The sequence below is a fragment of the Parasteatoda tepidariorum genome, chromosome 12 (genome assembly GCF_982258835.1).
Source record: "Parasteatoda tepidariorum strain Cologne lab strain chromosome 12, Ptep-v5.0, whole genome shotgun sequence".
Lineage (NCBI taxonomy): Eukaryota > Metazoa > Arthropoda > Arachnida > Araneae > Theridiidae > Parasteatoda > Parasteatoda tepidariorum.
This window is the reverse complement of record NC_141766.1, coordinates 9,239,974-9,265,423: the sequence shown is the minus strand read 5'-3', so window position 1 is coordinate 9,265,423 and position 25,450 is coordinate 9,239,974. Positions and strand designations below refer to the sequence as shown.

The 25,450-nt window shown below is 26.5% G+C and overlaps 1 protein-coding gene across 4 annotated transcripts in view; it reads left to right on the top strand.

The window, feature by feature from the left end:
• The first annotated feature begins 5,851 nt into the window (after positions 1-5,851).
• The window catches only part of fkh (fork head box protein), a 70,313-nt gene continuing 50,714 nt past the window's right edge, over positions 5,852-25,450 (top strand). For 2 of the 4 annotated variants that reach the window (XR_011638414.2, XM_016069321.5), the window contains exon 1: positions 5,852-7,899. Coding sequence is in view for 2 of the 4 variants with exons in the window: in XM_016069321.5 (XP_015924807.1) it covers positions 6,488-7,899 (1,412 nt within the window). In the remaining 2 variants the exon portion in view is untranslated. Of the gene's footprint in view, positions 7,904-25,450 lie in introns of all 4 variants that reach the window. The other 2 variants (XR_001585232.4, XM_016069339.4) reach the window with 1 other exon arrangement.

The window sequence follows — 25,450 nt, the reverse complement described above, 5'->3', positions numbered from 1 at the left end:
TAAAATAAGCAATAAAATATGGTTTTATAATTTATAATAAAAATTAGCAAAATTTTATCAAGATACCTTAAAGCATGGTGCAAAAGCCTATGATTCTGTTAAATTTATTTATAAGTTTTGTATTCTTTACTAAATGTGGGGTAATAAGAATTAAGAATTTGAAAACCTAAATTTCCGGTAAAGTGTTATCATGTGAACGGAGAAATTACAAAATGAATGCCTTAAGTACAGTATATTTTGGTTTAATTAACCAGAACTATGCTGTTTTTTTTTTTTTTTTTTTTTTTTTTTTTTTAAAAAAAACCAGAAATGTTATTACAATACAGTGCGATAATTTTACCGGAATTTTTCTTCGTGCTCTATTCAAAATCTAGAGCTTAAACCGTGATATCATTTAAATTTGCTGTTACCTAAATATAGTGCTAAGTTTTGAACCATATTGCCATGCTCTATAAACTTATTTACACAATACTATTATCAACTCCATCGGGGATAGGACTAATTTTAACATCTTAATAAGTTTGCAGTATATATATGCCACGATATCTCTCAAGGTATCAATAATGTTTTTCAACTAATTTTACTCAGAGTTTAGTAAAGAAAAAAAGGAATGAATACATTTAAATAAGACAAAAGTGCAAATAAGTAACAAAAAATCAAAGGAAAAAAAATTACTTTTTATTTGTCCAACATTGCTTAAGTAACACTTTTCAAAAAATGATCATTAAAAAAATTAATTAAATGTGTGTGATTTAAACAAAATATTAACTAAATATTTTTCTTTGTTGAACTTCTTCAAATCAATTTAATTTGAGTTTTACGCAACTGGATATAGTGAAGTAAAAAAGAAATTTTAACCTCAAAATCAAGTAGGAAAAGAATAGTTATCACTTACAATTTAAGAACTTCCAATTACAATTAAGATCCCCGTAAATAATTTTAAAAGTATTTATCGGACTTTAAAATTTGCAAAAACCAAACTTTAAAATATTTTTGACTCGAAAAGCCATTGCTTGATATGGAAAAATTTTTTAAAACTGTTAACTACAAGATTAATTAGACTTAAAATCATTTCTTTTTAAGGCGATCTCATATTAAAGCTTTTCACGCTTACGAGTGACTTTAATTCATGTGATTAAATTTTTTAGTAATTTACGCAACTAAATTAATTGTTTTTACATACTTTAGTATGCGGTTAATTAAGAATAGGAAACCTGGTTAACTATAAGGATACGCAATATTCGTAAAATATCTTACATTAAAAAAATCATCCATTTTATAAAACAAATCTTTAAAAAAATGTAATAAAAAATCAAGAAAAGTAATTATTTACTGCTTCTCTTCTAATGATTTTCAAGTAAATTAAAAATTTCTTCGTACAAATTAAGAACATAATCCATTTCTATTTCTTAATATTTGTGCGTTTCATCGGTTACTGTTTGCGCCATTATGTATGTTTAAAATAAATAACAATAATTCAATATGAAATGTTATATATATATATATATATATATATATATATATATATATATATATATATATATATATATATATATATATATATATATATATATATATATATATATATATATATATATATATATATATATATATATATATATATATATATATATATATATATATATATATATATATATATATATATATATATATATATATATATATATATATATATATAGAGAGAGAGAGAGAGAGAGAGAGAGAGAGAGAGAGAGATAGTTTCAAAAAAAGTACAACTGAAAAAAAAAATAAGTAAACTGTATTACTCATTAAATATTGCCTACTATTTATTAAATGTAATCGCCCTTACGTAAAGCTAATTGCTCAAAATTAAACTTTTTCCTAGAAAAAAAGAATAAACCAAAATTATGAATAATAGTTTAAAATACATGGATTAAAAAATTAAAACCATCGATGCAGAAAATATCTTTTTATGCTTTTGTCTTTATAAATATGAATTTCTGAAGTTAAGAAAAAGTATATTTTTTCCTTTCAAAAATCGTTATTGATTATGAATTTATTCCACCACCATATGCACTGGTTTCATCGCCAAAAGTAAAAAGTTTTTGCGAAAATAAAAGAAACATTCAATTTTGACATCTGACTCTTTTTTTTTTTTTTTTAAATAAGTGGGAAAAGTTCCCTATATTTGTTTGGGATGCGATGAAATTATAGTGTAAATATTAGCTATATATAGTCTGCTTAATCTTTGTAGGCGATAATACAGGTGTACATAAGATAGGGATTATTTTTCAGATTTGGAAATTGAGCAAAGTCTGGCGTTTTGTTTTGGATAATTTTTTTCCTTTGGTGTACGAATGGTGAAGGTAATCTTTTTTAGTAAATGCAATTTCATAACTGTTATTTTTTAATAAAAATTCCAAAAAAAAATTTTTTTTATATATAAATTTTGGGAATATATTAAACAATTAATGGCTTGGATTTATTATGTGAAGCAAAAAAAATTATGTGAGGTAAAATAAAATTTAAAAATAAAAAGAATTAAATGCCTAATTGCTAAATGTGACCCGCAAACACAATGCTTTTTTAAAAAAATTTAAATACAAAACGTTTTTGCGAAAATTTAAAGAAAAAATTGGTTGAAATAGAGAGAGATTAAATAGACTCTTCATTTACCGAAATAGCCTGAAAAAATCTTATTTCAAGTAAGCAAACATTCCACTAAATCGAATTTATGCAAATTTTTAAGAAAATTTTGAAAGAATTATAGAAAATTTCGAAAAGATAATTGGAAATTTAAATTACTACTTTACAATAGAGCATTAATAATTAAAGCTATTCCAAAAAAAAAGGAAAACAATTAACATAAATTTTAGTGTTATGGTTAGAAAAAGATTTTCGGTACAATATCTTACAATGAAAAAAATGGAAATCAATATGTTCTGTACGATCTGTATGTTCTGAACGATTTTAATTAAAGTAGGAAGAGTTGAGAAGAATACAATCTACTGCACGTTCCCCTAATTGAAACTTTTTACTTGGTTCGTTCTGGATAATCCATTCCCGGTTATTTGAGAATCTACTCTAATGCTAATGTAAAATAAGTTTCGTTTTATTGTTATTTTAAAAACATATAGGGTAGGCCTAATGCACCTATTTCAGAGTAGAAAGTTATGAGTTTTCAATTTCTGAAATTCTGAAGTTCTTTTATCTCAGATGGAATACTAAATAAGTTTGTGAAAGTAATTATATTAAATTGTGAAAGTTTTACTACACTGTTAACAATTTGGGAAATTATAATACTATGCAATTTTTATACGTTATTAAATTAAACAGTATAATTGGACTTCTTGGTTGTGATTATATGGTACTAACGATATTATGGTTCCATTTGAATGGAAGGAAAAGTTAAATTCTACATTATTATGGTTGCAGTGAATATGAACCATATTATAGTTCAAGTTCAACACTTGTTTCAATGTTGAACTGATTTTCTGCAAGTGTATCAGCTCAATGTCTACATCTTATCAGCAATCGCAAAAAAATATGGAATTTTATTGAATTAATTTGGCTGATCTTTAAGCAAAAAAGTAAAACATCCATCTATCTATCCATATGTATACATATATGCATGTATGTATGTATGGATAGATAGATAGATAGATATAAGAATAAAAGCATTTTGTTATAATTTACTTTTCCAACAATATAAGAAATACTCTTTAATACGATCAAGTATTTCCTAATCGGTAGTTTGTGTGAATTGTCGAATCAAAATTGATAAATTTAGTAATTTTTAACAGCTTAATTTATTAAAGTAATTTTGGTGTAATTTCGTTGTGTCAGTCTCTAGATTTAGACAAAGATTTAAATTCTAGTTTTTTTTTTGACACCTAGAATATTCATAATTTTATTCTTAAGTTTAATAAATAGAATTTCATGCGTCATAAAGATTCCATTTTATAATTCCTCAATGAATGAATGAATTCGCATTCTATTGAATGAATGGATTTTTTCACCCTATTCACTTTAATGTCTACATCATTCCAGCAATTGCGAAAAACAATGTTGAAATTTATTAAATGAATTTGACTGATCTTTATCAAAGGTAAAATATCTAAAAATAAATAAATAAATAAAATAGAAAACTAAAAAACATGTTTCTTGTTATTATTTACCTTTTTTTTAACTATATTAGAAATACTTTTTAATACGATCCTTCATTGCAATTTGTTGGAATCGTTGACTAAAAATTTATTAAGTAATTTTGCAATTGAGTAATTTGAGCATATCAGTCACTATATATATATATATATATATATATATATAACGATTTAAATTCGAAAGTTGTTTTTTTTCACACTTAGAATAATCATAATTTTATTCTAAAGTTTGATAAATAAAATATTATGCATCATAAATATTCAACGTTATAATTCCCTAATGAATGAATGAATTCGTATTCTAGAGAATGAATGAACTTTTCCATTCCATTCAGTTTAATGTCTACATCTTTTCAGCAATCGCGAAAAATTTTTTTGAAATTTATTAAAGGAATTTGGCTGATCTTTATCAAAGGTGAAATATCTAAAAATAAATAAATAATCAAGTAAATAATTAAATAAAAGAGAAAGCAAAGAAAATAAACTTTCTGTTATAATTTACTTTTTTTACTTATATTAGAATTATTCTTTAATACAATCCTTTTTTTTATTTGCTTGAAATGCCTTATCAAAATTGATAAATTCAGCAGTCATGGACAGCCAATTTTATTAAAGTAATTTTGTAGAGTAATTTCGATATGTCAGTTACTAAATTTAGAATAAAATTTAAATAGTAACGTTTTTTTTGACACCTAGAATAATTATAATTTTATTCCTAATTTTAATGAATACAAATTTATATGTCGTCAGGATTTCAGTTTCAAATTCTTTGGTGATTTGCTTTATTATTTAATGAATGTGCTTTTTCATCCCATTATTTAAAAAAAACAAAAAACATCCGTACGAAACTATAAATATTTTAAATAAAGTATAAGTTTATGGAATTAAACAAATTCCACACTGCAGATTAGTATCAAAACACTTATTAAATATGTTTTCGAAATGAGAGAAATGCTTTTTTATAATATGAACAATTCATAGATTTTGAAGACGGCAAATGAAAATTGATTTTTGAATTAAAATAATTTTAAGTCTTTTATTTTAAATGTTATAACCGTATAGTTTATTTTCTAAGTTATGTAATACTAATATGTAGTTCAAAACTTGATTAACTCGCTGAATTATTTTATGCATTTATTTAGAATATACAACAATAAGAAAAATTACTTATACGCACTATATTGCATAACAAATAAATTAATGCTTTCCTTTTAAAAAATTCACGAAAAAAAATTCGCTTAAAAAAACATTTTTATGCAAAACGTAACTCATTATCTAAAAAATGAATAAATCATAAAATAATTTTTTATCGATAGAATTTAACAGACAATTAATATCATTTAAATACTTGATCAAAAAAAATAATAAATTCATTAGCATAAAAAAATACATCTTAAAGAAATATGATAAACAAACAAATCATTTTACATTACACTTTCCGTTTTATTTGAATTTAATCGTGTGATGAAATATAAATGTATTCTTGATTTAAAAGAAATGAGGGAATATAATAACAATGGGTTAAAAAAAATTGATCGCTATACTCTTACCGTTGTAGGTAAACAAAAAGAAATTCGTTTCAAGCCTAGATCAAAAGCATTCTCAACTTAGTTTAATTTCCTTTTTACTTTAAACGGATATGGGGAAGAGGGGGGAGAGAGATTCGATTTAGTTGAAAAGGACTTTGCAGTTGGAAAGTTTAGAGCAAGCGAGCATTATATTCTGTGTTGTGTTGACTTCCGACTGTCTATAACAAGCCGATAATTAGGTGTACGCCTAATCGGCCCTTCGGTAAGAAAGCGAAAGAACGAACTAGTATTGAGATGTTACGGGGACATGGAATCAGATGGTGAGGGTGAAATTAAACCACGCCCCGGACGTGATCAAGGCGGGGCTGAAGGAGGGTGATGATTGGGTGAAAGGGAGCTACGTCACTTGGAAAAGGTGGGGCAAAGTATGTCGTTAGTGATCGGCGGAGGAGGATTTGCATGCAGAGGGGCGTAGTTCTAGGACAGAGCGGTGCGAACTTGGTTTTGTGTGCCTTTCCATATTTACCTAAGGCTGACACTCTACACAGACGAAGTTTAGCCGGAGCTGCTTCCAAGAGTACCTAAGATTGGAAAAGTCACTCACTTCCCTTTATCCACCCGTTTGTCGCTCGAGTGTTTACACGGTACCACACACGTGGTCTCGACCTAGACCCGAGAGGTCACCGGTCCGATTCACGCCAACTGATTTGATTACCACTTGTCCACTCCAAATGCCGCGTACTTCGTAATAAGAGTTTTGTTTCTTTTTTATACATCTCTGTGTTGTGACTGTTATAACAAGCAACTTTCAAAATGATGCTAAGCCATAAGGGCTACCCGGACTCGAGTTGTAGCATGGGTACCATGCAACCCATGAGTGCTATGAGCAACAGTTATAGTATGAACAGTGCAACGGCCTCATCCATGAGCATGGCTGGCATGAACTATTCTCCCCAAAGTTTTGGCACCAACATGATGTCCGCTTCCGCCATGGGAGGCATGGGACCCACTGCTGGAATGGGCATGGGTGTCGGAGGCACTGCAGGAGCATGTATGTCACCAACTATGACAGCGATGACCCCGCTTGGAGGTATGAACTCTTTGAACCAAAGTATGAATGGCATGACTTCCCCAGCATGTATGGGCTCTATGACAGGACTGGGTAGTATGAACTCACTTGCAGCGGCCGGCCGTGATTTTGGCGGACATGCTGGTGCTGGAGATGGTTCTGCAAGTGCTGCTACGGCCGCCTTACAGCGTGCTAGAGCAGACAAAACGTACCGAAGAAGTTATTCCCACGCAAAACCACCCTATTCTTACATTTCCCTGATAACAATGGCAATCCAAAACAGCCCAAGTAAAATGTTAACTCTTAGCGAAATCTATCAATTCATCATGGACTTATTTCCTTATTACAGGCAAAACCAACAACGTTGGCAAAACTCTATACGACACAGTCTCAGCTTTAACGACTGTTTCGTGAAAGTTCCGAGAACTCCGGACAAGCCTGGAAAAGGATCTTTTTGGACATTGCATCCAGATTCTGGAAACATGTTCGAGAATGGGTGCTATTTACGACGACAGAAACGATTTAAATGTGAAAAGAAGGAAGCCGTCCGCCAGGCTAATAAAGGCTCACACAGCAGCAATAGCAGCCCGTCCCCTTCTGGTAAAGGCAGTGACAGTCGTATGTCTCCGCATTCGCACCAGCAGCCACCCCATCATCTTCAACAGCATCACCATATACAGCGTGGTACGCCAAATAGTAGCCCTCATCCAATGAATCCACAAGGGTATGGTGGTCACCAAATGACCCAACACCCAAGCAATTCTCATCTGGTTGAGGCCTGCAAAGCTGAAGACCCTTCTTGCTGCAGTCCCCCAATTAACGGACAGGGCATGCATCACGCCGCTCTTGAGCATCAGCTGGCCGCTATTCATCCGCGGAATCTCACCGAAGCCGCCGTCCTACATTCCGGTATGTTGGCCGCTGGACAGTTAAAAACGGACCCGCATTTTAATCCTTCTAATCATCCATTTTCCATCAACAACATCATAGCCAGCGAGAACAAAGCAGATATGAAACTTTATGACATGGTTCAATATGGGGCATATGCCCCCCTGTCCCCTGTGGGCCCCGGCGGACAGCATTCCTTGCCCAATGATGCCTCTTCATATTATCATTCATCTTTATACTCTGTCCACCAGTCCACAACGTCGGGCATGTAGGTAATTAACCTCTAATGACATTCCATTCATTTATTATGAACTATATAGATATATTTATGTGTATTCGTAAAGAATATCTTAAGGTGCTGTAAAGTAAGCTATATAAATATAATTTGTAAATAAAACAAATTTTATTAGTCATCTTTAACAAATTAATTCTCTTTATTTGATATTTTCATGTTCATTTTACTGAGTTCTATAACTGTTTTCTTTTCAGTTTATTTACAAAACTTAATGCAAATTGATTTTATGTTTAACGAATCCAAAAAATAAGAATTTAAAATCATATAATTTAGACTATTATAATAATACATGTATAATATTTACAAGCAATATCGTATATATAATTTATCGTTTATTGATTGGTTAAAAAAATTTATATAAATAGTTCTAAAGATAAATCTGAGCAAATGAAATTCAATTTTTAATTGGTTTACCTATTTATTTATTTTAGAAAATTCATTTTTCCATTCGAACTTTTAATATAAATATTCTTAAAAAACCATTTTATAGGTGTAGAAAATGCATAGTATTTTGTTCAAGCTGTTAAGTTTAATGTATATTTATTTATAAGCAAAGATATTTTTATGTAAATTGTACTGTAATATTTAGTTACAAAATTAAAATTTATCTTATTGTCAATTAAATGCCAAGAACAATAATTAAAATAAGAGTTTAGCTTCTTATTATTTATGAAATACTATGAATAACAATTTATGAGCTAATTTTGTAATTGCATTTGTTTAATCGTTCATTTAACTGAAGTTCGAAACGATTATTTGCATGTTAAGTAATCATAACTTTTTTTCGTTCAAAGCGCGTAAATAATTTATTTTTTGTGTTTATTTTTATATTTAACTGTCACAAAAATATTAGTGAAACCTGATTAAGTTCTATTAACTGCCTTATTATTTTCTTAAAGAGTTCCTTTTTTTAAAAAATAAAAAAACAGTTAAAATATAGAAGACGTTTACATTTCAAAGTCTCCCTAACATTTATCTAAGTGCCAAGAAAAAAAATATATATACTTTGGTTTTTCGATTTTTCATCAATTATTTAAAATTTTTTTCATTGAGAAAATTGTGTTTTCAAGACAGTGTCTTAGAAAATTATGAAATTTAAAAAAAAACGTGTAATAAATGTAAAAATGAATTTTAAAATGTGATTTAAAGGTATTGTATTTATCTATTCAAAAGAATAAGAAATCAGTTTTATATGGTTATTTATTATTTTCTGGTAAAAAATTCAGCTCTCAATCCATTGAAAACAATATAGTGTGTATTTTATAGTACAATAGCAGTTCGAACAAATTGACATAAGCACAGTTGTCAAATGTTTGATTACGAGAGTATAAAAATATTTACCATATTACGCAGTCAGTATCGTATATAATATTTGTATTTGACAATGGAATAAAAATTTTATCACTAAGCTTCAAACAGTTAAATATTTACTTAAATCGATTAAAATATTTATCAACAATTAAATTACTTAACATTTTAGAACAATATGTACGATAAATCTTAAGACTTTTTTTTTCTTTTTTTTTATGCTCCGTATGATTAGTTATTTCTTTCTTCAGATTTTTATTTAGATTTAAAATTTTTACGTACACATTATTTAATCTAAATATTTTGACGGAAAAACTTTCAAAAAATTAGTTTTAAAGGAAACTAATGTTTTTTTTAATTACATTTATTTTATAATAAAATATTTTTTTTTAAAAAATATTACATCTAATAAAATCGATATTAATATTAAGTTTTTATATTAAATGCTGTTTGGAATTTTTTTTTACAAACTTGCCTTTTAGATAGCAAAAATATCTTTAAAAAATCATAAATGGAAAAATAATTTTTTTTCCCGACCAATTCATTCTTTGAACTTTGAAACATTACCTCCAGTAAGTTCTTATATTTAAATATTGCTTGGAAATTTTTTTATAAGTTTGTATTTAAATCACAAAAATATCTTTAAAAAATCATTAATGAAAAAGCAATTCTTTTTTTTTTCGACTAAGTCATTCTTTGAAATTTGTTTTAAAAGTTGTTAATTTTAATTAAAAATAATTGTAAAAGTTTTTGTCAGCTTTTCATGTTAACATATAAAACTACGCATTACAAATGTCAGTATAATCCAAAATATAACTATGCGTTTTATTTTAATGTGTTTTTCATAAAGTATTAAATTAAGCTGAAGGCTCAAGTTTAGATTAAATAATGGAATTTAAAACAAAATAAATCAGTTTCTTAGTTTTCATTGTTACTTTAAAACTGATCAATCTTTTTTAACTGAAATATTCAGCGCTGCTAAACAGTTACATTGATTAGATCTTTACTGCTCTGACAAAATCTTTAAAAGTTTTCCCGTTAGAGCTGTTTTATATCATAGAATAATAGCTGTTCCACATTATAAATATATTTACTATAGTTCTTTTAGCTTACATGTTTTGTTTGAAATGATATTCGTTATAAATTCATTATCACAACGAAATTCATTATTATTCCGATATAATTATTGCGTATGAAATCACACAGTACCCTAAGCGAATTACCTGTTCATTTCTTTAGCCATATTTTTTTTTAAAATTCGCTTGTTGTATTTTAAAGTAAACTAAATTCTTTGCCATGAGTTAAATTTAAAATTGGTATTTCATATTTCTGTGAGAGAAAAAAGACTTAACACGGAACTTTTAATTTTTTTATATTTTTGAAACATAAATTTATATGTTTAGCATATCCAACTATATATACTTTTCAGCTTTAATCTCATATGGTGCGAAAAACGGATTTTTTTTTTCTTATAAGCTTTATAGTTAAAATTTGTCCGATTTGTAACTAAAAGTCTTTAGATATAAATGATGAATTCTAAAATTTGCTTTGGCATCCTTCCGAGGAGCGTTTCAAAAAAACCTAATAATCTCATTTTCATGTTCAAATTAACTTTCAAATGCTTATTACGACGAAATTTATGTTTATTACATCTAAATTTTAAATCTTCAATCATACAGTATCAAAATTATACGTTTTCCATCTCAGCCGTATATTAAATGAGAACATTTAAAAAAGTGTGCATTACTATTCTTGCATATTCAATTTAACGTAAAAATGTTTATTACGACGAAATTTATGTTTATTACACCTAAACCTTAAATCTTCAACAGTATTAAAATCATACGTTTTCCATTTCAGCCGTATATTAAATTAAAACATTTAAAAAAGTGTGCATTACTATTCTTGCATATTCAAATTAACGTGCAAATGTTTATTACGAAGAAATGTATGTTTATTTCATCTAAACTTTAAATCTTTATTCATACAGTACCAAAGTCATACATTTTCCTTTTTAGCCGTATATTAAAAAAAACATATTTAAAAAAGTGTGCAATACTTCCATTAAATATTATTCGAATATTAATTATTTTTGTTGCATTCTCATAAAGAATTAATAATTTTAAAAGTTTTATAGTTTTTTGTGAGTTATTAAATGTCATTGATGCTAAACATATTTTAACGTTGCTTTACTCTGCAATATAATTAGCGAAAATTTTTATGCCATTAGCCTGATTGCGAAAACTAGCCAATTTCAAAGATTGGTTTTAAGTTAAAAATCAAATGAATGAATCTAGAGTTCATTGAAATTAATCTGGAGTAAATTTCGTTATTATTTCATTGATAAATCGGAACCAGTAGTCATAATAATCTTTCTCATTTGTATAATTTGTTACAATCGACATTAACAATTCACTGTAACTAAATTACCACATTCTTGTAGAAATTAAACGAAAATTAAGCTTTAAAGGGAGGGCTAAATAAAAAAAATCGATTATTGAATGGTTTTATCTCTTAAAAATAGTACTTTTTATAATTTTAGTTATGTCCAATTGTAATTTACATTGCGTAAGTATATTTTTGTTGGGACAATTTTAATTAAAAAGTTAATACGTATGATTTGCTTACTTCTAGAATCGAACTAAAAAGTAAATAATATAGGGAACAGTTTCACTCAACATTTTAAATTCATTCTTAATGTTTAAGGTTACCATAATCTTGTATCTTTAATGCATAATTTCTGTCTTTAAATAAAATTGTGCGTTGTCTTTCATTATATAAATGGACATTATTGCTCAAAAATAGGGAATCATATCTCATTATTGCTTATTTGTTAAGCTTAATTTAAATTTCAAAAAAATGGATTATTTAAAATGAAGAAGCTGTTTTTACTCCTAAAAACAGCTTTGAATAAATATTAAAAGCAATTGTGTGGATTATTTTTAAACACATCTTTGTAATGATTAAATACACTTATATCATCACGCCATAGGTTTTAAACACGCTTAATAAAATTTCAGCCCAAGATAATGCTTTAAAAACATGTTAAAAGCATTATGAAATCAAAAATGGTACAGCATGCTAAAATGTTCTAAAATTGTAAATATTATTGCCTGTAATTCTGGAAATTTAGCATTTCTAGGATCTTTATTTAAAAAATACTTCCTTTGGTTGAGCGCGCTATCTTATAAATTTGTTAGAATTATACACGAATAATATTGGGAAAAAAAATAATAATAATAAATATTAAAGGAATGCTTTATTTACTAGACTTTAAAATAATTATTAGTATTTCTGTAAGTATTACTGTACTGCGTTTAGTGTACTGGTTTAGTTAGGACAAGACGAAGTCTTGACTCCTGGTAGAAGAGAAGAGGTACTATAAAGAATGTTATTTAAATATATTCCGCTCAATAGAAAAGTCCCGTGAATTTTAAGAAGCAGAATGGGAAATTTTGTTTATTTTAATTCAATTTTGTTTAGTTCTTGTTCTATATTCCAAAGCCTTTATTTCAAAAAAAAAAAAAAAAAAAGGACTGTTCTAAAGTGGTTTTTACGTCACATAATTTTAAAGAATGTACGACGTTTTTGCAAGGTTTCTAGTTAATTCAGAAACGTAAATAAAAGGTTATGATAGTGTCGACAAAAAACTTAGATCTCAGTGACTTTTTTTTTCTTCTCTTTTGGCTTTTAATGTTTATTACAAGTGTTAAAATAATGTAAACGTATTTTTTTATTCTGATATAATTTGTGCTGCGTGGAAATTAAAACTTTTGTAACGTTCATTAAATTCTTTGCTGTATCTAATAATTATTTGCTATGATTAGTTATATCGACGTAAGCGTCAGCAACGCTTATAAACTTTTTATAGTTATGAAAATTAGTTTGGAATTTAAACTTATTTTGAGTGAAAAATAATGCCTGAGTTTAGTTGCGACTTATGACAGAAATATACTTTTTTATATATTGTATCATAAAGCTTAATGTAAGGTACATAAAGGAATATACATGTATACTCTGTTATATGAAATAGATTCCCCCAAAATTAATTCCATGATTTAATAAATTAAAATGCACTGAATTTATGTCTGATTTTTTCTATAAAAGAAATAAGAAACATTAAAAAATAAATGTAGAACTATTGAAGAATACAGTTTTGAAAGCGTGTTTTTATAGCTTACTATCATTTTCCTCTAGTCCTGTCCCTAATAAGTACCGTTTCGTGAAGTTTTTTTTTTAAAGTAATTAAAGCCTTGATATAGTTCATAATCTTTTTCTAAGGTATGTAAAATATCATAATTATAAAGTTGCAGTGTACCATTTTACATATTATAACACAAATTATGAGGTAAGTTTAAAATTATTAGCTGCTCTATAAATTTTAGTTCTTAAAATACATTAATTCTGTTAGAAAGATGTTTTTTAAATGTCATTTAAAAACTTATTGCATTTATCTAAATGACCAAGGTGGAAAACTATACCCTCCTCAATCACTCACAAAACATACAATATTTTAAAACAATACTGTGAAATATATAACCTTCAATTTTATTTTCAATTCATAAACATATCATAAATTTGACTACATACAGGCACAAATTTCTTTACTAATCATCCAATAAACATTTCTCAAGTTAATACAATAAGGAAACACTAAGGGTAAGGAGGCAATTTTCAGTTAAAAACATTTCTCAAATTTAGATCCCATTAAAAAATGTCTGAAATGACTTTGAAGTTATTTAAAAAACTCTTCTTGCTTTAAGCAAACTGGTTTTAAATTGAAGTTATGTGCATTTCTTTAATTTATTTAAATGCAATATACACATAACACATGTGTCGAACATGTATTGTAGTCAACGGTGATCGTAGGATTTCGTCTTTTATTCATTTATTGATTTTTGATAGTTCTGAGTTAAGCGTTAACTTTTAGCATTTTTTTCTATATGCCACCACTTAAAATTTAGAAACTAAAGAAAAATTCAATTCAAAAACTAAATCCTGTATACAATTTAAACTATATTAATACTATTTAAAGCAAATTGATGAGGTTGTCGTTAGTTTGCGAACCTGTACTTTACAAACAGTTTAGTGTGATGTTCTCTCTGAAACAGTTTCTACATACAATAATGAAGATAAACATTTATCTAGAAAAGTGAATTTCATTTGTCGCTTGAAAATATCAAGTAAAATAATCTTAAAATTAATTTTTATCTCAGAGTATTTTTAAGTGACGCTGCTTAATCAGCTTAATTACTGAGAAAGAGAGCTTGGTCAAAACAATATGGTAAAGTTTATCGTGTTTTTGATTCTATGGAAACACCAAAACGCATGGTAACTCTTAACGAAACTATTTGGTAAACTTAACAATAAAATATTGTTTCATAATCTGTATTAAAATTTGGTAAATGTGGTAAAATTTGGTAGTTTTATCATGATATCTTAGAGCATGGCATAAAAACCATCTATTCGGCGAAATTCACTTTTTAATTAATGAAATATATAAGAAAAATAATGATAATTTTAAAAGAGTTAAAGGTATTTGCTACAAATAATTTTCTATGGCGTGTGTAAACTTGATTTTAAAAGAGACTTTTTTGATAAATAAAAGTTAAATTGATAGTGTATAGAATATATTAAATTAAAAACAACGAAACATATATCTTACATATCCGTATTAGAACATTAAATTATACTTTCCTGAAAACAAATTAAATGAAAAATGTCAGTTAGTAAATATGCAAGGGAAAAAAGTTTAATAAGTCAAAACAATCGTTGTTATCAATTTCTTAATCTAATTATTTATTGCCAGCATATTTTCCCCGGAAAATTTTTTATTTCACCCTAATAAATTTTAGAAAAAAACAAAATTTGGCAATTTTATCACTATACCATAGAGCATGGCCTAAAAGTCATTTATTCTGTTAAATTGACTTTTCAGTTTTGTATTTTAACAAAATGTGTTATAAAAAGAACTATTATTTGAAAATCTTAATTTCTGGTAAACCGTTACCTTACAAACGGAAACTATTACCGTATGAATGGTTTAAATATAGTATATTTTGTATCATCGTATATAGGCGGTGATAGTTATTTCGTCACTTTGACAAAATGTTCGCTCGGAGCATATACCAGGAAAGGGTTTCGCCAAAAATGGAGAAAGCTTCTTGCAATTTAAGTAACCAAATATACAGTATTTAAAAATTCATATGGTAATGGTTTACCGGAAATTCTATTTATATATATCTTATTATTATTATTAATATTATCGCTCTTATTACTACACAGTTAGAAAAAAATATAATACTGAAAAGTATATTTAACTGAATAAGGGTGTTTATGCCGTGCTCTAAGGTATCATGATGAAATGACCAAACCTTACAACATTTACCAAATTTTATGACATATTATAAAATCACAATTCTTTGTTATTATTAGGAAAATCCTTACGAAAAAGCTTTAGTAAAAATTACTAAGCTTTTCGATATCCCCATGGAAACAGAAATCATATTCTGTTTAGTTTTGACCGCAATTTCTTTCCTCAGTGCAATATTAGCCTTCATTTTTATAACATGTTTACTTTCATTGGGGATGTTTGATTTTTGTATTTTTCTATATTTGCTGCAGCCCCCTTGCGATTATATATTTAGAACTTTTTTTTATGTTAATAGTTTTTACATTTCTAGCTTTTTGATCCGCATCCTTTTTCATCACGTTTACTATTTCTTTAAATAGCATAAATAGTGTAAATAATGTACTAAGTATCAAATTTTACATCAACTATGTACTTTTATTATTAAAATATAGTAAAATAGACTAGTTATATAAAGCAGTGACTTCGTAAACTTCTCAAATATAAAATGTCACGTGAGTATAGTATCTTTTATTTTATTCTGAACAACGTTTTTTTAATTAAACTGATACTTAAGATTAAGAAATTTATATTAAATATGAAATAAAGAATGAGGAAATATTGAATAATGAAATAAAGTGCTAATCCTAACAAGACTTAATTTAATTTTCGAATGAATAATTTAGTTTTAAAAATCATGACTGGAAAACTTGTGTAATTTTAAAGCTGTTCTATTATGACTTACATCAATATGTAACTATTGGTTATGATTATAATTACTTGATTTCATGCGTTTAAATCACATTCGCTTAATCTCATAATTAGTTTGAGAACATAGATTAATTTAACTCATTTGTACAGAAAAGTTCATTCATTATCACGAAATTTAATTTTATTAAATCACATTTAATTTTTTCGGATATTTACAAATTCATTAAAGTTTCGTAACTTGCATTGCTTATCACGTGTTGACATTTTTGATCAAAACAAAATAATTTTTAGAGATCAATTGATCAAGTTACTTAAAATTACTGTAATTTCTTTCAAGTAAAAGCTAATATGCATGTTCATGATTGCTTGAGTTTTTTAAATATCTGCAGTATAACAGTTTTTCTCCGACAAAAAAAAGTATTGTCAAAATTTTCACCGAAGAGCTTTAGTAATGACTTTGGTAAAATCAACAATTAAATACGGCTTTATTAAAGTGTGATAAAATTTGGTAAAAATGGTAAAATTTAGTAATTTTATCATGATACCTTAGAGCATGGCATAAAACCCTAATGTTAAATTTACTATTTAGTTTTGTATATTTACTAAATGTGTAGTAATAACTTTAATTTGGGAAATAGAATTTTCGTCAAAACGTTGCTGTGCCATATGAATGGAAAAATTATCGAATAATGAACGGTGTTTTATTAACCAGAATCATGTTTTTATATATATATATATATATCATTACTATACAGTACTGTAATGTTACTAGAATTTTTTTCTCTGTGCATAATTTTCTTCAATAATGAATAGAATAATATATCAATATTTTTCTATGAAAATAAAAGAAATATTACTAATATGTAGTATAATTGATGTTTAGGCGTTGGAAGAATTAAAATGCAAATACGCGTAGCATATAGCTCCTGAGGTTATATTTAATGAAATTACAAACATTTATACAACTTAAAATATGTTTTATGGCAATTGATTTCAAACCTATTTTGGTATCTTACTTTGATTTCAATATTTTAGTGATCTCCTGCCCTTATCCTCCAATTAGGTTTTATCAATAAAAAAGTATTAAAGCATTTTTTTCAATGTTTTTTTCAGAATTGACAATATTCTATACATATAAAACAAATAACACTAATTACTAAAAATTATTAATTAAGAAAGGAAATAGTGTAAAAATGCATGCAATGTCATTTGTAATAAATAATTAAAGAGTTGTGATCATTTTATCTGGATCTTAGCACTTATAATTTAACTTGATATTTTAATCCTTATTACTACTTTTTATTTTAATTTAGATATAGTTATCATAAGCTAAGCAAAACAAGGAATTAAAATTTTATCCAGAAAAGCATTTATTTATTTACATTTATCAGTACATTAGGTCATAAACTCATTATTTTTATTTGTTTTTAATTTTTTCAACAACTTCGGGAACATTAGTGTGTTACTATGCATATTCAAAATCAATTTTGTGCGGGAAATAGATATTGAAAAATGAAACACTCCATTGCCTTGTTTATTTATAATCGAAATTAAAATATTATTTTAAAACTAGAGTTTGAATTCAAATATTTCGATTTAAATGTGAAAAATTCACGCATGATTTGAATTGAAATTGTAAGAATTTATCAAAGTTATCAAACGAAATCGAAAAGTATGCATTCATTCTATTCTTTTCATTAATTTTGAAGAACATAAAGAAAATATTTTCGAAAATGTTTTAACTTACTTTATCATCCCCACCTTCAATGAATAAAGTGAGGTATGTTTATCAAAACTTCATTTCGAAAACCGAAATAAATGAGATAAAAAAAAGGCTTTGTTTAGAAAAATTTTCATTAATATGCGCCTTACCGTTCATTAGTCTTAAAGATCTCCCGTCATCTCGTATCTCCGCATTTTTGTTTCTCTTATAAAATATTCATTAATAGAATATGCATTTTTAAAGAGTCTTTAAGAAAACGGTGCCTGTTAATTTTCAAAAACGGTACATTTTTCTGATAACTTCGCCAATATTTGAATAAAGCTGATTAAATAAATTCCAGCGTTAACATTAAGTAAAATTAGTTTTTGAATATTTTTGTGGTAATTTTTGCAGCTATTATAATATTCTCAGATGGATTCGTAAAGTAATTAAACTAAAGAGAATTCATTATCCTGGACTATTTATTTCAAGTTATAGATGTATGACATTTTTTCGACGATTTTAACTAGTGAAAAAAGTTTTTTATCAGCAGATATTTATGATATCATTCATACTTTTCACCATATATTTCATGAAGCCAATCATATATTTAACGTAATTTGTTTTCAATATAGTTATTAGAAATATTTAAGATAAAGTGACATTTAATATCTTTCTCTTAATTTTTTTACATTTAAGAATGAATAATTTTTATTAACTGTGCTTTAACTGCAAATACATCGAAACCATAATTTAAGATAAAAATTATTATAAAATCTGTTTTTCCAAAGATAAATCCATGCAAAAAATAAATTTTAGTAAATATTTATTATTTTTAATCATTTTGAATTGCAAGGTATACAATTTTTTACGTTATTTTAAAGTATGTAACTTAACATATCAAAATAGAAAGTATAAGCGAAATCGGTTGAATAATCCTCGTGAAAGCGAATTTTAAAAAAGTTGTATTTTAAATTTTTTGTTCTTTTCCTTTGGTTCACTGAGCACGTGAAAGATTTTTATGATATGCTTTGAAAAATAATACTTCTATATATTTTTGTGCATTTTTTACGCATGAACAACGGATATGTGACCATTGAAATATTAATATTAATAACTGTGAATAATAAAATTGATAATTAATTATTTAAATAGTGATAACGCAGGTAATAAATGGTATTATATTTAATTATCACATTTCAATAGCAAATTTATTGAGAATAAACATAAGGTTTAAATGCTTATAGAATGAAATATTTCAGGAACCAAACGTATCTTCCACAATTGAATATCTCATAAGTTTGAAAAAAAAGGACCAAGACTAATAGAATTATTGTTTTACGTATAATTGCGTGTGTGTTATAAAGTAAATCATATATTTTTAATTATTCAAGTTTTATCTAAGTTAATTAATTTTATGTATAAGCATATGTGACAATAATAGTCCATTGTATAATAGTAATTTTGTGAGTAAATAATTGCGAGTAGCATTTCAACACAAAAACGTATCTATGACTAATATAGCATAAACCAATGTATGATCTTTAATTAGTAGTAACTTAAGTACATTACTGTCCTCAGTTTCTTTTAGGAATTGAGTTCAAACTTATATAACGAATAGTAAACAAATATTAAAATTAAATCAAAAGGCTTAAAGCAGAATTTGGGCATGAATTTTTCAATCATGGTTGCGGAAATTTTATATTAATATACAATAAAATATTTCAGATTGATATGGTATAGGTTGATATAGTATTTAGATTTAATATAATCTTTCAAAGCAACCATATCCAGTTTTAAAACTGCTTTATTGTAAAGAAACGATGTTTCCCCAATGATACAATATGTATAAGATATATTTTTCATCTTATGTTTTAAGCTTAACACTAACCATATTTTACACCCTTTACTTCTTCTATGATTTCTAGGAAAATTTCCCCTCCTGTGCCATGAGCTAGAGTTTATGAAAACTATAACACTTTGCTAAATCTCTCTAATACTGTATTATGGATGCGTTACTAAAGCTCTAGAGAATTTAAATGATGCTGTGGTTTAAAGTATTAATGATATAATAAGAAAATAATAAAATTTTCTTAAATTAATGTTAAAGTTGGTACGTGGTTCTAATATTTAATGTTCAGAGACTATAATGGCTTAAGTCAGTCTAATGATTTAAAAAAGACTTATTATGTTTTAACATGTAATTATTAGGAATGTATGCATTAATATTCTGGTTTCATATGAGTCCATACTTTCAACAGAGTTTAACCGAATTATAACAAAATTGAGAAAACAAGTATGATTAAAACTACCAGAATATGCTAAAATTGTGTTTCTGGCTCTGAGGTAACACCAGAAAGTTCGATAATTTTTACCGTAGCTAGTAATGATTTTGGTAAAAGGAAGAAAAAAATAAGGCTTTATGATATGGGATAACAATCAGTAGATGTGGTAAAATTTTGCACTTTTATTGCGATAACTATGGAGCGCAGCGTAAAAACCATTTATTCAGAAAATTTGCTTCTCAGTTTTATATTTTTTGCTAAAAGTGTGGTAATAAGAACTGTAATTTTGAAAACCAAAATTTTCGGCAAACCATTACCATATGAATTACCAAATAAATGGTTTAAATACCGTATAATTTGGTTTTATTAACCAAAATTATTTTTTTAAACAGAAATGTCATCACCATACAGTATAGTAATTTTACCACATTTCTGTTTCTCCGAGTACTTTTAACAGTGTTTAACTGAACTATAACTAGCAAAACACGGTATACATATTTCGAAATAAATATATAAAAGTTGATATTCATTTGGTATGAAATGCGAATGAGTTTTTAAAGAAATAAGTTTTAAAAGAGAATTTCTTCAACATATATTATTCAATTTGTACCGCATACCGTATAATTTGGTATTGTTAACCAAAATTATTTTTTAAACAGAAATGTCATCGCTATACAGTGCAGTAATTTAACAAATTTCCTTTTTTCGAGTACTTTTAGCAGTGTTTGTCTGAACTATAACTAGCAAAAAACGATATACATATTTAAAATATATATATATATATATATATATATATATATATATATAAGTTGATATTCATTTAGTATTAAATGATAATGAGTTTTTAAAGAAATAAGTTTAAAAAGAGAATTTCATTAACATATATTATTCAACTTTTATGAACACACAAAACGCAGAGAATTCTTTTATTTTTTACTTCCTTGAATTTCAGTATCGATAAGCAAGAAAACAATTTTCTGTCGTTGAAGTATTCTGTCAAAATTGCGGGATTTTTATCTGAATCTCTTCTTATCCTTATCACTTTTCCTGCCGTTCTTATCCTGGTCGTATTTTGTAACAGTGCGCTTATTTACACTTCTCAGTTGTAGATAAGGATATTCAACTGCGGGATAAACAAATGCCGCGAATCAAACCTTTCCGGCAGTTTTACAATCAACTTCTAAATGAGAATAAAAGCAAATGGTGGGAATAGTTATTTCTAGGAAAATGCAGCTTTTCGCTGTCAAAGAAAGCAAGAAAGCTGGTAGCACATCGAAATCCCGAATTTGAATAAATAAAGTTTTCCGTGTTGGTTCAATTTATTTGTATACGTTTTGGATGAAAGTTTCAACTCAAATGCAAATGTTTAGCTATTCTCTCAAATTTCCAGAAATATATTGTAAATATTATTCATACAATAAAATATAGTTGGAATGGGGAAAAAATTATTCATACACTAGACCAATAGAACTAAATTGTGTGTTAAGTTTGGTGGATTTTTTTTCCATATCTAATAAGATCATATAAAGTAAGTTGATAAACTTGCGTTTATGTTTTATAACTATATATTGGGCGAATGTTCGAAGTTTTTAAAATTGAGCAAATATTAAATCATTCAATGAACTAATAATTTTTAAATGACTCGTTTTCTTTACCTATAATAAAAATTTATTTCCAGTCAATATATTAGTGTCTTAATAACTTATATGTAAAACCGAAAACTTCTCTGTTTGCATTTATTTGGGCGCATCGTATACGTCTAAACGTACATGTCTTAATCTATTTTGAATAAATTTAATGAATAAGACTTGAAACTTATCAATTTTAGAAACTCATAATTAGTTATTTCAGAAATCCATATTTAATATTTTAGGGATTTAGATTTAATTATTTTAGGTGCTCATAATTAACTACATTAGGAATTTTAAGCAATTATATAGTTATTTACCCACGGAGGAAAAATTCTGGTAATTTAACGGTAGTACATGGTAATGGCATTTCGGTGCAAAAAAACCTTAATTCTGGTAATGACCAAATATACGGCATTTAAACTATACGTGGTAATTTGGTAACGGATTATCGGAAATTCTGGCATTTAAAATGATAGTTCTTAGTACCACTAATTTAGTAAAAAATAAATAACTGAAAAGTAAATTAAAGCCGGGCTGATAAAATGATGCCATGCTGCCATGATAAAATTACGACACTTTACTTCATTTACCACTTATTACAAAACCTTATTTTATTTCTAATTTTACCAAAACCGTTACCAAAGCGTTTCAGCATAAAATTAGCGACCTTTTTGGTGTTCCCATTGAGCTAGTAAATATTACCATATTCTGGTAGTTTGGACCATAGTTTTTATCAGTGCATACTCCACACTTGGAATAAATTAATATTAGTTAATGTAACTTATTTTTCTCCAAAATAGTAAAAACAATGTAGATTATAATTAAAAAATAATTTTTCATATGTATGAAGCCTGAATACTAAATACTACTATCACCACTGCTACTAATGATATACTGCTACAATCACGCGATTTTTTTCGAGTAATTCTGAATTTTTTTTCTTCTCTTTTTCCCACCTTAACACTAAACATACAGTAACCGTTCAAATGACCGTTTAAGAACTTTGCATCGAAAATGCGTCTTATCATCTTATCGTTTTTGCAAATTTGACTTTTTCAAGCAATTATATACAGTTAATATACTATTATTATTATTTTTTTTGTATTTTGTTTGTTTCGAATAGTACTTGTCATATACCTATTTCTACCACTACCGGTCATTTGACCGAGAGAACAATTTAGTCCTCTATAAGGTTATCGGATCAGAAATTATGATGTAATTCATGTTCCACGCATTGCATTCGATTTGTTTCACATTTCTGCAAAGACTGTCGCCTAGTTAGTTCAGTCAGAATAACTATGAATTCAAATTTCAAGAAAGTACCTAAAATTTTAGAATGGCATTTTTGTGTAAGAAAAAGTAACAAAAACTAAATGTTTTGGTATGTAGCTTATATTTTATTTTGGTAGCTTTACTTCATTTCTAATGAGTTAGTTATTACGCAGAAAAATGTCGAAGCAATCAAGACAACACAAATTCTTGGAAGAAATAATATTAGTTATAGGAATAATTATGAGAATTATGGAAATAATAATAATTAGACGAAATATGTTTGCGGAAAATTTACAACAGAAACACTCTGTATATGTAAAAAATGCGTTGAGCAATGAATTAAAAATTCTTATTCTTTGTGCTTGTGGAACATAAAAATTGGCAATATACAATTTTGTATAATTATAATAAAGTTTTTTTTAAGTTTATTTCCTTCCTAACATCCATATTTCATACATTCAATCAAGAAACATTTGACCGGCTAAGGTTGAAATAGGTATACATTAAGTGTTGGTATGTTTAGTGTTAATTACGTATTTTGGTTGACTTGAACAGAACTGAAGTTAGAACAGCAATTCGTTATTGTTGATGCAACTTATGTAGGCTTTAAATTTATGTGAATTATTTTCAACTTCCATTTCGCTAAATAGTCTCATCTAAGTATGGTTCACTTAATTTGCTTGACAACAGCAACCATTACGTTGACTCCTGAAATTATAATCATTGATTTTATTTTTTATAGCTATTTTCCTTGTTCCACTGTTGTTGTTGTGCAATTTGTTTTACATTCTAAAAATTTCAGGTTACTAAATTTTAAGAAAATTATACGTTTTATAAACTTTGGCTAGTTTAATGAGGAAGCAAAGCTTGAATTTTTGACGTATCTAATTTAAAGTCTTAAAATTTATTTTTTCATAAATTTTAAGATCCTAGTTAGTGTCTGCAAAAATATTTTTATGAGTGATACCATAACGATATTTGAAAAAGTTAATTATTTGTCTATATTTAAAAGTACACGGTGAGAACAATTCTGATAAAACTAGTGTATAGTATAGTAATGACATTTCTCGTTAGAAATACTGTTATTCCGGTTAATAATATAAAAATATACCGTATTTAAATCCTTAATTTGGTAATTTTTCCATTCATATGGTAACAATTGATCAAAAAATTCTGATTTTTTAAGTTATAGTTTTTATTACCACACATTTAGTAAAAAAATACAAAATTAAAAAGCAAACTTAACCGAAAAAAGGATTTTTATTCCATGTTCTAAGCTATCATAATAAAATTGCCAGATTTTGCCAAATTTTATCACATTTTAAAAAGCAATATTATATGGTTAATTTTAGAAAAATCATTACTAAAACTCTTTCATGAAAAAAAAGCGAGCTTTTTGTTGTTCCCATTAATCCAGAAACATGGTAAATTTTTCCATATTCTGTTAGTTTTAACCATACTTTTTTTCCTCAGTGCATGAACTAAATAAGTAAAATAATTATGATCTTCATTTTCTACCTTAAAGCCTTTTGCTATTTCACCTGTTTTGAATTATTCATACTATATCTAATATCTACTTCATGCGTGCAATTTCAGCTTTTTCACAAAATATAATAAACAAGCAGTCAACTAAATTTTTTATGTTAGAATAAGATAACAGTTTAAACAATTAAATAAATAAAATGCGAAAAAATTATTATCATAGTTTAAATGCTTCAATTTAATTTTTAATTACATTTCTGGCTCCCTTAATTTATGCATTAGTGAAATTGTGTTTAATACCATAACATAAATTTATTGTAAAAATCATACGTATTTTGGAAAAATGTGAAGATGAATTCATTTTTTTCTTTCCGGACATTTTTAGTGAACCTTATACGTATTTCTAAAATCCAATGGATCCGTGTGTTTCCTTCAGAATAAATTTTCAAAAAATAGCGAATTTTCAAATGTAATTACGATTTCTTATTCCATTTAATCAAACTAAAATTCTATTGAATTTAAATACAACACGCATGAATTGCGGTAATGTTCATAGTATATATTAATATTTAACAATAGTAAACATTTGCGCGTTAAATGTTAAAATATTTGTCGTTACTACAAGGCAAATTAAATAAGTAATCATTTAATATTAAGATTGGAAAACAACAAACTAAAATATAAATTAAGAAAAAACTTCTATTCCTTGAAAAACATTTTAATAATCTAATGATATATAGTAATCTAAAAACCTAACTTTATTTAAAATTTTTAATCTCTAATT